The sequence below is a fragment of the Artemia sp. Qi Xiang Cuo genome, chromosome 5 (genome assembly GCF_049724085.1).
Source record: "Artemia sp. Qi Xiang Cuo chromosome 5, ASM4972408v1, whole genome shotgun sequence".
In the NCBI taxonomy this organism is placed as follows: domain Eukaryota; kingdom Metazoa; phylum Arthropoda; class Branchiopoda; order Anostraca; family Artemiidae; genus Artemia; species Artemia sp. Qi Xiang Cuo.
In genome coordinates, this window is record NC_142798.1 from 45780804 (window position 1) to 45797085 (window position 16282).

Below are 16282 nucleotides of genomic sequence, written 5' to 3' on the forward strand. Positions count from 1 at the left end.
TTTCATAGTCCAGCTGTCTAGGGCATCATTCCTTTGAGGGTAAATCTCTTTCCGAGTCCTAAGGTGGACAAAAATCTTTGGAATATAAAGGTTTCCTGAGAAAAAATGTTTAATGAAATCTCAATAAGAAAAAAACGTCTCGAAAGAAAAAAACGCCTTGAAAGATTATAAAATCCTGAAAAAAACACCTTGAAAGAAAAAAGAAATCACGAAGAAAAAAAAATCTCTGAAAGTATAATGTAACAAGCTACGTGTCCATCGTCATTACGTAACATCCCACGAATGTGTCCTCCAGTGTTACAAGCGGGGGTTCCTCCAAAAGCCCCTGGAGTGCGTCATACTTAACACAGTTAAGCATTCACTATTACGTAACAACCAGTTAAGGCGTTGAAACGCCTTAACGGTGAAAATGGATGCTAGGGCCTCAGTGGTTAGGCCCCATTGGAATTGCTCGCCAGGAGCCCTCCACTGGAAATGGTCGCTAGGGGTCCCCTTGGAATCGGATGCTAGGGCCCCCTATAGTCAGGGCCCCCGTTGGAATTGATCACTAGGGGCCCCGGCGGGAATGGTTGGTAGGGGTCCAATGTGAATTGGTTGCTAGAGGGTCCCATTGGAATTGGATGCTAAGGTTCCGGTGGGATTGAATGCTAGGGACCCCGTTGGAATTGGATGCTACAGATCCCGTTGGAGTTGCCCGCCATGGCCCCTTTGGAATTGACTGTTAGGGTCCCGGTGGAAAAGGTTGCTAGGGGCCTGGTGGAATTGCTAGCTAGGATCCAGCGTCTTGAAGATTTTTTACTAGTGGGCCGCCTTAGGTTTTTAAGTAATTAACACATGCTTCGTTTAGAAAAAAACCTCTCTCTTACATAACATACATCTGTATCTCTTGGAAAACATTCCCTATTACGTAAGAACAAAGAAATCCTGAAGGTTTCTCTAGGCCCTCGCGGGGTTTTTAAACAATCGATGAAACTTTAAAGTAATTAACATAGGCGTCTCTTAGAAAACATTTCCTATTACGTAATTAACACCTGCGTCTCTAAAAAAGATACCCTGTGCCGTAATTAACACATGCTGGCTGTCATGGGATGACGGGATAAGAATGTCTTTAAAAGCAGGGCTCCGTTTAAAAGCAGGGATAGGGCACCTTTTAAAACCATGGAGAAAATACTGCTGCCATGTGGCTGCACCCTCCAGATCCTTTGAAATTTTATCGATGGTGTCCACTTCACACCCTCTTAATTTATACTTTAATGTAGTCTCTACTTCCATTACTTTGCTCTTATTCTCATCTGATGTATTACTCAAAAACATCTTGTACAACCCCCCCCCCCCTCTCTTTTTATAAAGCCTAAAGCGTTTTCGCTAACATTCCTATCTGTGTTTCTAACTTTCTTCCCTAACACTCCTTCTGCTACTTGGCAAACTATTTTCCTAAAGTTATCCAATCCATCTTCTACATTGTCGAATTTCAGACTCTCCAGTCTTATATTCAGCTGTTCCTGGAAGGTAGTTCTTCTTTATAAATTTCACCTTTCGATAAACTTTAGACATAAATAGGTGGTGATCTTTACTTTTAACACCTATAACAGCACCACTACATATCCTAGTGTCTTGTATCGATCCTGCGAGTCTTGATTTACGGTATAGAAATACAATATCTCCACCTGGGATCCTGTCTATTTGTGCCTATAATCATGGGAAATTCATCTGAATCCCTACCATCTGCGTCAGTAGGTTCTAAAGGGGCAACTCAATGGGTTTCCCTGATGATCGTTTATAGAAGATACAAAATGTGGTGTTTGCTAATAAATTTAATTGTCTCCTTCTATGGTATACCAGATAAATACATTAAAGTGATTATTGATATGTAAAAGAATAACATTGCTGCGGTTAAGGTAATCCCTTCCTAATTCCTTCAAACTTAGGTGGGTTTACATGGCAAGATGTATTCCCGCTTGTTGTGGCGGTTGTGGGCTGTGACGAGTGGGCTCAAGCACTTCTGCCTTCGTCCCTAACGTCCGTTCGGAAAATCCTAGGTACACCTCATAGTGATGGATGGGTGGACCTCTCTTAAACTGCGTAAACGGGTAACCGATGGCCTGGGGAGCCGACGGTTAACAAAATTCCCACAAAAAAATCATGGAATAATGTTGGACCAAAGTAAAATAACCTATTATACGGCGTCCCCGGCAGGCGACGCGTCAAACCTTCATGCGACATTGGCGAAGAGTGGGCGAGTCGGTACACAACAACATCGTTGAAGACGATGAAGAGGACTTTAAGAATTGCAACCTGGAATGTATGTTCGGTAGAATGTGACGTGACGCAGGCTTTTACAGCCAAAGAATTCTACCGATACAACCTAGACATGCTGTGCCTCACCGAAACAAGATTGAATGACCAAGGTAAAACCACGATTCAGTGTGACCCAGAAATGGCTGACGTATGTCATTTTTACAACTCTTGCTCTAGCGACGGCTCCGGATGTCACGGTGCTGGATTCATCCTCAGTGAGAAGACCGAATCATCAGTGCTAGACTGGGATCCAGTCTCCAACCCAATAGCGAAGATCCGACTGTATGGACATCCTTTCAATGTGACTGTAATAGCAGCGTATGCACCTAAACGAGACTCCCCTTACCACCTGAAAGATCACTTTTATGACGAATTACAGGCGGTTCTTAACAGCTTCTCTAGCAGAGACCAGATTGTGATTGGGGGGATTTCATTGAAAGGGTAGGACCCCGTTCTGACCCAGCAGAACAGGGTAGTATTGGACCATACGGACGCGGAGAACCTTGTGTGAATGGTACAAGATTGCTTCAGTTTGCAATACATAATAAGCTATCCCTTATGAACACTTTTTTACAACACAAAAATGCTCATACATTCACGTGGAGATCCCGAGATGGCAGCACACTGGCCCAACTTGATTATCTAATGACAAGACAAAGATGGCGATTCTCTGTCCTTGAATGCAGGGCATACAGAGGGGCAGATAATAGCTCTAAGACTGGGGCCGACCAATACCTTGTCGTAGCCGCACAACACCAGAAACTGTCAGCCAGGAGAAGAACACGCCCCACGTATAAATATGATACAAAGAAGCTAGAAATCCCAGCGATTAAGGCTGAGTTTAATCTCGAGCTAAGCGACAAATTCGAAGCTCTCGCCGTCCTCCGAGACCGGAATGACGATTCAGATGCCGAAATATAGAACGGTCGTTGTAAAAAATCAAAGAAGCAACACAAGAAGCACCCTTATAGATACTCGGAAAACGAGCGAAAAACCACAAGAAGTGGTACACGGCAGAGAAACTTCAGGCACTCTCGGACGAATCAAAAGCTTCCCAAGATCGGGAAGAGTTAAAACGGCTACGGAAGAAAGCTCACAGAATAGCTAGGAGGGACAAGAACAGATCTTGGGCGAATGTTGCAACAGAACTGGAAGAAACGGCCAGAAGAAATGATACCCGTAAGCAATACCACATCCTTAAGAACCTCAAGAGAACGGGAAATCTAACAATTAAAAATGTAAGAAGGACGGATGGTACAGTAATAACCGACAGACGGGAAAGCATGAATAGATAGGCAGAACACTTCCGAGAGCCTCCTAAATAGACCAAACCAGATCCACCCGTCTTCTATACCACCGGACAGTGGAACTGAACCCTCCCAACCGCCAAATTAGCACCCCGCCGACATCTCCCCACCTAAGTTTGAAGAAGTAATGAAAGCGGTAAAATCGCTCGAGTGATAAAGCGACAGGATAAGCTGGGCTACCACCAGAGCTTTATAAAGCAAGCCCATCCTTGTTCAGTACACTCAAAGACAACCTCAAGAAGATCTGGAAGAGCGAGCACGTCCCTCTAGATTGGAGGGATGCAACTATCATTCCAGTGTTCAAGAAGGGTTACAGGAGCGACAGCAAAAACTGTCGAGGGGTCTCGCTCATTGACATGGCCGGAAATATTTTCGCCTTCGTCATCATAAACAGATTTAGAGCCGAAAGAGAGCGAAGAACTAGGAAAAATCAAGTTGGCTTCCGCCCAGGAATTTGATGTGTGGACCCCATTTTCTCCCTTCGGATCCTTCAACACCAGCGCTCTATCCATAACCGAGAAATCACTGCTATCTTTTTGGATCTTATAGCGGCATTCCACTCGGTGCTTCGCCCGCTACAAAGGGAAATCATGCTGAAAGACAGAGTCCCATCGAAGCTGGTGAGCCTGATGAAAGCATATAATGAAAAAACGAGTAGCAGCATCCGCGTGTACGGGGAGCTCACTGAACTCTTCGAAACGGCATGCGACAAGGCTGTTTAGCTTCCCTAGTCCTCTTCAACTACATAATTGATTGGGTCTTCAAAAATTCCATATGTGCGGAAGATGGAATCGAGCTGACCAGCGATGAGAAGTTAGGGGACCTTGAATACGCAGACAATGGCACACTCCTCACTGAAGCCATGGACATGTTACAGAGTGAGAAATAGCGCTAGCCTGACAGGCCTGGCCATCAGTGTCCCCAAAACCAAACACCTTTCCACAGATAGAAATTCGCCAGTCTCCATAAACGGACAACAGTTTGAACAGGTAGAAGAATTCAGATACCTCGGATCACTGATTGATATCAAGGTTTGAGCCTCGTGCTAGATCAAGGCCAGAATAAGCAAGGCATGGAGCACCTTAGGCCAACTGCGTAAGCCATTATGATCCAGAAGAGAGATCAGCCTGAAGACCAAACTTCGAGTCTACGTGGTGTGTATTCGCTCTATCCTGCTACATGGATGCGAAACCTGGCCGCTAAAGGCAGACAAAGAACGCCCACTCGACATCTTGAACCGCAAGTGCCTAAGAGCCATCTGCAACCTCAAACTTGGCCAAAAGATAAGCAACGAGCAACTAATGCAAATGTGCAATCAGAAGCATTCATCATTTGCTATCGTCAAGAGCAGAAGGCTCAGATGTTTTGGGCACGTTATGCGGCGCCCAAGTAGCTGACCCGTCCGTCCCTTGAATTTAAGCCACTCCCCCACTGGAAGAAACGGCAAGGTGGCCAAACTAAATCTTGGCATGCCACAATGTAGAAAGACCTTGAGCCTTTGGGAGGTTTGAGGAAGTACGAACGCAATTGGGATAAATCATGGTTGGAAATCATCCACCCCCAAACAGAAAACCGACGTTAGTGGCCAAAAATGGTTCATCATATCCTCGGTGCGGAGTTGGGCTGAACAGCCTGTGCCTCGCCACAAGTACAAGTAAGCAAGGTTAAGGTAGGAAATGAGGTTAGTAGCTGGTTCGTATTGAATTAGGACTTAAGCAGGGTTGCCTTCTACCTCCATTTATTTGAATCAATTTGATGGACTTTAACTTAACGAGTATGGCAAAGGCTATAAAAGAGCCTGGAATCAAATGGGAAAGTTAAACTCTCCTAGACTTGGATTATGCTGATTTGAGCAGATTTGATGCTAATATGAGCGTCCTAGAATAAGTGTCAGCATAATTACTGATAATTTAGGAAGTTTTGAGAGCTCAGAGCACATGAATAGGCTTGAAAATTATGTTAAGAAAACCAAGTCGTTTAGACTAGGAATAAGTGAAGGCGAAGAGGTGATGATGAGTAACGACAAGATTGACCAAGTGGATAGCTTCATTTACCTAGGTAGCATTATTAGTAAAGATGGTGGATGCAGGGAAGATTTTAAAAGTAGTTTTGCCAAGATGGTGTTTTCTTTACAGTTGAAAGAAGTTTAGATGGATAGGAAGATAAATCTATGAACCAAGATTAGAATATTTGAAGCTACAATGATGACAGTGGGCAAGTATGATCTGAAACGTGGGTGCTCCGAAACACGAAGGAGGATTTATTATATTGTTTGGAGGAATTGTCAACAGATTGTCTGGGTACCCGTCTGACTGACAGTTATTTGAAACAGGCAGCTGTACGACAAATATGGTTCTATCCCGCTTTCTAGGGCTGTAATGAGAGAAAGGCTGAGATGGAGAGGACATGTTCTGCGGATGAAGGATGACAGATTGCCAAAGGTCTTCCATTTCGGCCAACCATCTAGGGCCAACGAAAAGTAGATCGAGAACATGAAGGATTTTCAGGGAACCTCGATCTTCTTGGAAAACTGTAAAGAGGGAGGGTATGGAATAGATGGGCATGGAGGAGGAGCGTGCGTATTTGCGTCGGTCTCATGCAGCTTGATGCTGCAGTGAGCTGTTAGTAGTAGTAGTATGGGTATTTGCAGTTACCAGAAATTACAGACCCGATTATCGTAAACAATATTTCTTCGATCCTGAAGTCTATCATTGATTAGCTTGACGTCAGAATTAGTCAGTATCAGTATCAGTCGCATTAGCTAAACTTCGAAATTCGTTGTTTTTTAACGTTGTGACTTCAAGTTCAAAATTTTCATATTATTTAAATCATTGAATTGTTGTGCCCTAAAGAAAGCAATGGGTCCCACCATCGTAGGTAAGGGGCAACATAACAACATAGTTATGATGCTCTGTTTATAATTCTATAAACAGAATTAGCACAAATACTCCATCATAAAGAGATGATCTAGGGACCCATATCCCTGGAATTTTTATGGTTATTTAATAATTAAATTTTTTGCACAGTTTGCCTTTCTGTGCTGTTTTGAAGAATCCCAACTCCCAATAAATATCTGCACAGAGGCTTGGCAATTTTACATATATGTTTGTGCCGAGCCAAAGAAACTAAAATGAAGCCCAATATTTTCTTGTTTCTCTTTTTAATTTTCTGTAAAAAAGAAAAGGTGCAAAAAAAAAGGTTCTAGGCTAATTACCGATTTCATGGACAATTACCTTGTAGACAATCCTCCCCATCTCCAGGTAAAATTGAGTGGTCAAAGGGATAGTATGACAAATAAAAAAATGAAGAAAAGAAAGGATTTTGGAATATTCTCCCTATATTCTAATAAATAAGTATAATATATGATTTAGAATATCTTATATTATTTATTTTCATAATTTTGTTTCTTTTAATTCTTTTTTCGATTTTTGGGGGTTGAGCTATTATAGCAGGGTAGGCTAAAGGTCAAAAGAAATTTATTAAGAAATATAAAATTTGCCCTATGATGGAAGTACACGGAGATACAGATTGGGACTAAAAACCATCAGTAATTCCATTCCATGGAGTTTGGCACCAACGTCTATAGAATACGATACCTATTCACCCCTTGAGATCGACAACGATCTGATCATAGCGGATCGATCCACTAGGCGTATGTTAGAAAATTTTCCCGTGTGAAGTACTTCTAAAGGGCGTTATTATCATTATCACTATTTTTTTACTTCAATAGTATGGAGTAAAACTCAAAGTCAGAACCAAGAAAATTTAAAATGGACCAAACTCCTTCTTTTAAATAAGTAAGCAAACAATTCTTTTCTTTAACCTTTTTCCTAGCCCCAGCCCCAGCCCCCAAAAACAGGAAAAAAAAGAATTAAAAGAAATATAAATAAAAAAATTATAGAAGGCTACTATATGATACTCTACACTATGTATTTCTACCCGTATTTAGGAATATTGGCAGAACATTCCAAAATCCCTTCTTTTCTTTACTGTTTTTATTGCCTTACTTTCCATTTAGTTGCTGAAACTTACATGCGGGGAGAACTTCCCAGAGGGTTATTGTCGAAGGGAGGGGGGAAGGAGGATATTCCCCACCCGAGAACTTGCTGGTGGTAAATATCGGATACTAAATTCCATATATAAGCCATTTTGATGCTTAAAAGTGAAATCTTTGAACAAAGATCTTACATCTTTGGTCGTTTTTGTGCAAACGTCTTTAATCATTCTGCTCTGATCAGTGGTCTGAGAAGAATGATGAGTAGATCATCAAAGTTCTCTCATCATTGTTCTATATGGCAGAACAGTGACAGTCTTCACACTTTTTGCTAACATCAGTGAGCTGTAAGATCTTAGAACAAAGATGAGTTAAAAAACGATAATCTTTGCAGAAAGATGTAAGATCTTAGATTTAAGATCTTAGTGCTAAAAAACGGGCCTATTACTTCGGTGTCTGTCTATCGAGCAATTTCAAATAATCATGAGTCACTAGCACAGACTACGTGCTATTTTGTTTTTCTTACTGAGTTATTTCAGAATTCAGTTCGGAAAGTGGTCACCACCATTAACAAAGTTCATAAAGAGGAATACCGTTTCCTAAACTTAAACCATAGCTTGTGTGGTATATTACACACATAAAGGTATATATTAAACAATACACGAGAAAGATTAAGAGAGGGAGAGGAGGCCGCAAAAAAAAAGAAAAGCTGGGTGTTTCAGTTGATAGGATGCTCAACTACTACTACTACTAGCAACTCACTGCAGCACTAAGCTGCCTGGGGCTAACACAGCTACGCACACTTCTCCTCCATCACAAGAGTCAGGTTGGCCTCAGAGAATATAATAGAAGATTCTGTTTGCAGTTATAGACAAACGACGGGATTTGAAACTGGAAGAAATTGTGTTTTCGAATTTCCACTACCATCTAGTAAAGCGCTGTGTTGAATCGTTAAGTTTACAAGTTTTAACTGTTAAGTTAACTCCGATTAATGCTAGTTGGGATAATCTCAAACACCATCTTTTTGTTTCTTTTATGAAATTTTGAATTTTTATCGAATTTTGTTTTTCTAAACATGTAGCCCAGACCTAGACAGAGGTAAGTCTCCCCGTAATCTGGCTCATAGGCGGGGAGAGGATTTGCGGGTTTTCTAGAATCTTTTCACCATCACATTTACCAGCTGGGGCTGTAGGATCTTAGCCAAAGCTGGTGGGTAACAGGAACTTGTGTATTAGTTAAGCCTTTTGAGGATCAGGAATCAACCCGATCCCTGTCCAGGAGGAACAGGGGGGTTTTTTTTTTATCATGTACTAAAAGAGGTTGACAGATCCCAAACAAACATGGGGAAGTAAGAGTGAATATCCTACTTTTGTTTTTTGTGTATTCACATCCGGTGCTAGGCGAATCCCCCCCCCGTAAAATTATCTCCACCGTAAATAACCCCTTGACATTTTCTGCCTGAAAAATCCTCCCCGAATGTAAAATTGAGCAGCCAAAGAGAAAATAACAAAATTAAGAAGAACAAAGAAAAGAGTATAATTGTTCACTAGCTACTATGAAGAAGGGGTGGTGGGTCGTTGTGTAGGTGGGGAGAGGGTGTCAGATGCCTTAAAGAGCGGAATTTAATTTATATCTAGGGCCTCTTGATTCCCAGGAATATTTCTGGTCTATGCCTTTATTGACGGAAAAACCTTCTGATATACGTCTCTAAGTGGACGAACCAAATACTTTTTTTTTTTTTTTTGCACACAAGATTTGATGACTTTTGAAGACTTTCTTTTCTTAAGCTATTGCTTTCTTATTTGAAATAATATTCATCATTTTTTATTTGTCGTATTTTTTCATTGGTTCCTCTATATGTGGGGGGAATTTTCAGCAGGGGAGGGGGATTTTCCATGGAAAATTTTCCGGGGGGAGGGAATACGCTGGACCTTTTCGCAACCGGTCTCTGCCGAAGAAGAACAAAAGGTTCCGCAAATTCTTGTCATTCCATCTTCTACCACGACAGGTTGTTTGACATCAGTCAAACCCGATTAGAAGTAATACGCTTTTTAAGGTCGGCACCTGATTTTACCTTTCGGGAAGAATGGAGAGGGATCTATATTTTAAGCCATGATATTTATTAGAAAGGGTTGTTGAGTTTCAACAAAACTTGGCGGAAATTGAGCATTAATTTCATGATGTACCCATGTGGTCCGGATTTTTTTTTTTTTGCATAAGGAGGAGGCCCCTAAGTTAATGTCATTGGGATTCCTACCAAAAGAATTTGGTGGGTCTCGACAAAACTTGATGAAATGTCGATGCTACTGGGCTAGTTGTGTCTTTGGATAAACCGGGACCAATACAGCCTCTGTGGAGAAAGAGGGGTCCCCCACTTCTAGTCATTAAGATATCTACCAAAAAGGGGTTATTGGATATCTACAATAATCTGTCAAAAGTAGATGATAATGACATAGTTACTGGGAATCCAGTTTCCATTTGATCTCTGTAGGGGAGGAGGGAAAGGGTCCTAAATTCTTGCAATAACCATATATACCAGGAAAGCGTCAGATCCGAAGCAAAAGTGGTGCGAAATAAGAGCTGGGCTTACAGTTGTCTTTTTCTAGTGCATGTACCAGCTCGATGGAAATACGAGGCAATTTACTCTTAAGATACTGTCGAATGTATTGCTCTAAAAGTCTGACTCACGGGCTGTAGTTGCTGGCAAATCTTAAGCAAGGCAGGCCACGGAAACTCTATTTCAAGTTATGTGTAGCATTGTTCCTATAGCCGACTGGAAATAAGTTTCACAATACCGATGAAACATTGTCATGTTTTCTCTCCTTCTTTCAGTCCTACAATTAATTACCCTTCACCATTAGTAAATGGCATCTCCTACTCTTTTTCCATTTAGTTGGGCATCTAGTCCGTTGACTCTGCAGTATTCTGCACTCCTTACTCGCTTGCTTCTACTTTTTGTCCAGCTGTTCTGTTCTCTTTGTTGTACGACCCCTCCCCTTCTTTCTAGTTTACTGTTTAACTTATAGCGTCATCTTTTAATAGATAATTAAACTCTTTTCTAAGAAAGGCGATGAGAGTGAGTGTGGTAAGTTATAATTACAGACGTATTAGCTTGCAGAGCTGGTAAAGGCAGAATCAACTAAGAAATGGTGCAGGTTAAGTTATAAGAGAAGAACAGTGTGGTTTTAGGAAGGGGAACGAATTTGTCGGGAATCTTCACTCTTAGCTTAATAATTGAGAAGTGAAAAAAACACCAGACCCCTTAAGTCGTTAGCTTTATAGATTATGAACGGGCATTTGATTCAGCTGATAGAGGAGCTCTGGTGAAAGTCATGTCCTTGTACTGTATGCCAGATAAGTATGTTGAAGTAATTGGAACTATCTACGAGAGTAAAATTGTTGAGGTAGGAAGTAAAGATAGTAGTAGGTTTGGTCTGGAATCAGGAGTTAAGCACGGTTATGTCCTATTCCCGTTTATATGGATTATTTCCGTTGAATTTGTCTTAAGCAACACGGTCAAGACTATGGGAGATAATGAAATTGAATAGGAAGATAAAACTTCTAGACTTTTCTTATTTATTTATTTATAAATACCCCAATGCGGAAAACTTTTACTTCTTGCGCATAAATGTAAATATAATAAAGCACTTGGATTATCTAATATAACTAAAAAATAATCCGACAAAAAAGAGAAAAAAAGAAGATACCTGATATTTCAAAACTAAACCTAGGATTCTTGTTTTCAAACTGATAAAAATCACTATTGAGTACTCACCTGAATTGTCTAAAACTTCGTGAACATACAACATCCCCGGAAGATGGTTATGCATATGATTTAAGTGTCATACGTAAAATGTTAGCAAATTATTGGAGGTTTTGGCTGTTCAAGGTGTAAGAATAGCTTTGAAAATTAACGTTAAGGACTATGGTGTCTAAGTCGCTCTGACTAGGAATTAATTAATAAGGATGAAGAGATGCCGTTAGGTAACGATGAAATAGATGAAGTGGATAGCTTCACATACCTGGATAATATTATTAGTAAATATCGTGAATATAGTTAAGATGTAAAAAGTCAAATAGCCAAGGGGAATTTTATTTTTCCACAGTCGGAAAAAAAGTTTGGAAGAGAAGTTTGTTAATAAAATTAGAATATTGAAAGCCAAAGTAATGACAGAGGTCAGGTATGGTTCTTAAACATGGGCACTTCGAAAGGCCGATGAAGTTTTGTTAAATGTTTTTCAGAGAAATTGTGTAAGGATAGTCTGATACTCGTTTAACTGACCGTATATCAAATAATAAGCTGTACGGAAAAAGTCATTTAATCCCACTTTCTAGGGTTGTTATGAAAGAAAGGTTAAGATGACTAGGCCGCGTCTTACAGATGAAGATGACGGATTGCCAAAGATTGCGCTTTTTGGCCATCCTTCTAGGGTTAAATGAAAAGTAGTTTGTTCCCGAACGGGTTGGGAAGAGGTCATAAAAAAAACACCAGAGGTCATAATTGATTTTTTGCTTCTCTATCTGTCAGTGCTTTAATTAATTAAATAAAAAAGACGAGTTTTTTCGAAAGACAAATTAAAACGAACAGAAATTATTACGTATACGAAGGGGTTTTCCCCCTCTTCAATCCCTCACTCTTGACACTAAAATTTTTTAATACTTTTAAAAAGCTTCTTATTGTTCTAATTAAACGACTTTTGGGTTTCAAGAGTCGTTCTTAAAGAATTGTGACAAAACATAAGACTTTATCAGAAAGAGCGACGTATTGAGGAGCGGACAACCCCCCTCATATGTATGTATTAATTTCTGTTCGTTTTAGGTTTTAATTTTGTTCCATACTTTCATCTGAAAAAGATTGCTTTTTATTTAGTTTCTGATCGTTTTCTTTTTAAATAATGATGAGAAACCCGTCTCCCCCTCAATGGAAAAATACCCCCCATGAAAAGATCCTCTAGACAATTCAATCCCAGTGAAAATTTACTCTGGGTAATTACCCTTAACATCTACCCGTATAAAATTGAGTCGGAAAAGAGAAAGGAAGACAAATAAAAAGAATTTCGTATAGGGATTTTAGAAAATTACCCCAGTGTAAAATTCCCCTGAAAAATTCTCCCCCTGGAAACTTCCCTCTCCGTGGAAAATTCTCCTTGTGGAAAATACCCCCCAGCAGAAAATTCACCCTACCCCCAACTGAAAAATGCATGCATACTTCCCAATAACAAACACTACGTAAAAAATGGGCAAATTGCATAACTTAAAAGACCTTTCCCCAAGGACTGTGGGGGGTTATGTTATATCCAAAGGCTTAGTTATTGGACCTTTCAATTATGCTGAAAAAAGCTATCTCAAAGTTTTGATCGGATGATTTTGGGGGGAAAAGGGGCGTGGGATGGGAGGTAGCTACACTCCACTCTTTTTGGTCACTAAGAAAGGACACTAGAATTTTTAATTTCCGTTCAAATGAGCTCTCTCTTGATATTCTAGTGCCATTGGCTTGATACAATCACCCCTGAAAAAAAAAAACAAAACAAATAAACATGCATCAGTGGTGCATGTTATGAAATTACACATTTTTGCAGATGGGAGCTTGAAAACTCTACTGTATGGTTCTCTGGTACTCTGAATTTGATGGTAGGATTTTCATTAAGATTACTTGACTTTTAGGGGTGTTTCGCCCCTTCTTCGAAAACCAGACAAATTTTCTCTGGCTCGTAGCTTTCGACGAGTAACACTAAACTAAATGAATCACTAAATAATATTTGGAATCAGCATAACAAGTCTGTTCTTTTACTATATGAATTAATATCCAAATTTTGGCAAGAGACTTGAATTTGAACCCGATGATGACAGGCACAGGTCCTGTCGAAATTATCGTTCAAAGAAAAATCAAGGACTGACATCCATAGCTTAGGTAAGCTTATTCTCATCTACCATTATCAAACAGAAATTTCCTTGCTGGAACGCTAAAGTAACAGCTTCGATTCGATTTTATCTAAGAGTGTGATTACAATGGTAGAAAAATACAGAAATAGACAAAAAGAAACTTACTTTTTCGCATTAGCGAAAACAAAGCGACGCATTTTTAGATCAGTTAGTACAATCCCAGCGGAATGACAGTCAGCAACAGCACCAACAATTTGTCGTATAATCATCTGGGCCTGATCTTCATCACGAATTAGATGGTCTCGAACGTATGCATGAACGTCACCATGATTTTTAGGGTAAAATATGAACTCTTCGGATCCAGCAGTGATAATTTCCGTAGGCTGAGCGACGAATTCAGATGACTGGAGCCGAAAGTGGGCTTCTAAGACTGTTGCTCCTGTCTGTCGGTTCAAAACCTGAAGAATATTACATTAAGAGTTTTGGTATCAAGAGCTTTAGCTTAAAAAAAGACACGCAGTTTCATGAGATTACAAGACATCGTGGTATTTTGACAAATCCCTTCAGTCTTGACCGAAAAGGTAGAATAAATCATACATTTTAAATATATCAAGAATTTTTCAGTTTTTGGAATATCAGTTTTTTTTACTTATATTTACTGTTATTTAAAAAATGGCAAAAATGCTCTTTTATCTTTTTTTTAAAACCAGCCAAAGAATATAAAATTTTTATCTTTCGTAAGTTCGTAAGGTGTTTTAAAAATATATGGCTTCTAAACAAGTTACATTGTACAAAAAAAAAACTCACAACTATTTTACAAACTAATAACGTAGAGGAAACATATAGTCGCCTGAAAGCCGCTTTCTCAAATCTTATTTTCTAAAAGAGACACAAATTGGATTTTCTTCTTCTTTTTTTGCAGGCGAATCTCGGGTCTAGACTCTACATCAAAATTCAGGAAAAAAACTACTTTGTCACCATGACCGTTTAATTGAACATAGATCAACCACTCTTGAAACAAAAGATAATATCAATTTCAACATAGCCAGTGGTGTCAATTCAGGAATATTTAGATGGGGAGGGGGGGGGCAAAATATATTTTTCAATAGGTAGGAGACAAATTTGTTTTTTCAGTTTTTCCAATAAAAATAGAATTTTTTTAAAATGAAAATACCCATAAAAAGGAAATTTTCAAAATCTTGGGGGGGGGGAGTCTCGGATGCACAGGGCCCTGTCGTCCCTCCCCAACTGACGCTTATCAGTGAAACTATCAGTAAACCTCCAGACACTGGTAAAATATTAAGTAAAATGGAAATAATTGTCATGAATTAAGAGATGTGAATTTCGGTAGAATGTATTTCAGGTCATTTATTTCAGCCCTCTGTACAAGCCTGAAATGCACTTAGATGAGTACAAAGCACGGAAAATAAGAAATATCAAAAGCGCCATACCTATTCGAAATGTAACAGTTGCGTGTCCAGAGCGGCAACTGCAGAAGATATTTGCAAAAATGAATGAATAGAGTTAATTTTCTTCCGCTCAGATAGTGTGAAAAAAAAACTCCACAAAGGGACCAAAAAGAGGACATGTGGGGCGAAAAAAGGAGCGTAAAGTCTGCCAAGGATTATTTTGTGAAACTGGCCTTTAACTCGAGCAAGCAGTCCGTACGATTTTCTAAGCTTTTCTTTAAACGCTAAGATAACAAGTGTTTTAGTAGTTATAACATTTGAGCCAAACGGCAGACCTAGATATTTCAGGGAAGACGATGTGGAAATAGTTGCTGGGTCAATCATTGATAGTTACGGGTGGTTGCTGAGACGAACTGTAGACGAGTAGCTCAGGTTTAGAAGAGCCGACTTGGAGCCCAGTCTCATTGAGACCAGAGCTGACTATGTCAACTGCATTTTGGAGAACTTGGAGATCGTCTGATAGTAGAAGAGTGTCGTCTGTGTAACAGTGGTGGCTGGCATCAATATACGGCTCAATCAGGAATGGAGGAATATTTTTAGTAACGATTCGGATAACATTATTGAATAGAACTGGACTAAGTACAGAGCCTTGTGTCACGCCTTTCCGAACGGTGTTAGAGTTTCTAAGCTGGCTACCTAGCCGCACCCGTATGGACACATTGCTAAACCAATTCCAAAAGAGACCGAAGAGAAAAGGTTTTATTCCACTTCTCAACAGAGAAAGAATAGCCAGTGAATAAATAACGGAATCGAACACCTAGAAATGTCGGTCGCATACACATACATATTCTTTTTTAGCATCCAAAAGCGGACTAAATTAGCCAAAAGAGTTGTGTGTGCGTTTAGCACGCCCAAGCCTTCCCGGAATCCGAACTGGTTGTCTCCATGGTCGCATCTTGCGTTGATTTCTTGGCAGATCAGCTTTTCAAAAAGCTTATCAATAATGGAGCAAACTGTAATTGGTCTGTATGGTTCACAAACCTTCGGGTTTTGCCTTCCTCTTAGACACAAATAACAAGATCTTCCAAAAAGGCAGATGGAACATATTGTTGAGCAATACAAGCCTGAAATAATCAATTTAAAGAAATAAAGTCTTTCCGAGGGAAGTAAAGAGCGAAGTTGAAACTTAAAACGAACAAAAATTATTACTTCACAGCCTATCTAACATATATCAATAAAACTAGTGCAAATAAATCAACTGGGGAAATTTCCCTATGTTTGTAGGATTACAGAAAACTAGCGCTTTATTGAAAACACAAAAGCCAAGTATAAAAAACAAGGATATTGATTTAGGAGTCAAAAGTAAATACGTAGCCTCAGAACAACAAACT

General features: G+C 39.7%; 1 protein-coding gene across 1 annotated transcript in view; it reads right to left on the bottom strand.

Moving 5' to 3' along the window:
• LOC148952180 (tribbles homolog 3-like) overlaps nucleotides 1-16282 on the bottom strand; it is a 160434-nt gene that overhangs the window by 93662 nt on the left and 50490 nt on the right. Inside the window, exon 3 of the mRNA XM_089089644.1 lies at nucleotides 13648-13940. Coding sequence (XP_088945770.1) covers nucleotides 13648-13940 — 293 coding nt within the window. The remainder of the gene's footprint in view (nucleotides 1-13647; nucleotides 13941-16282) is intronic.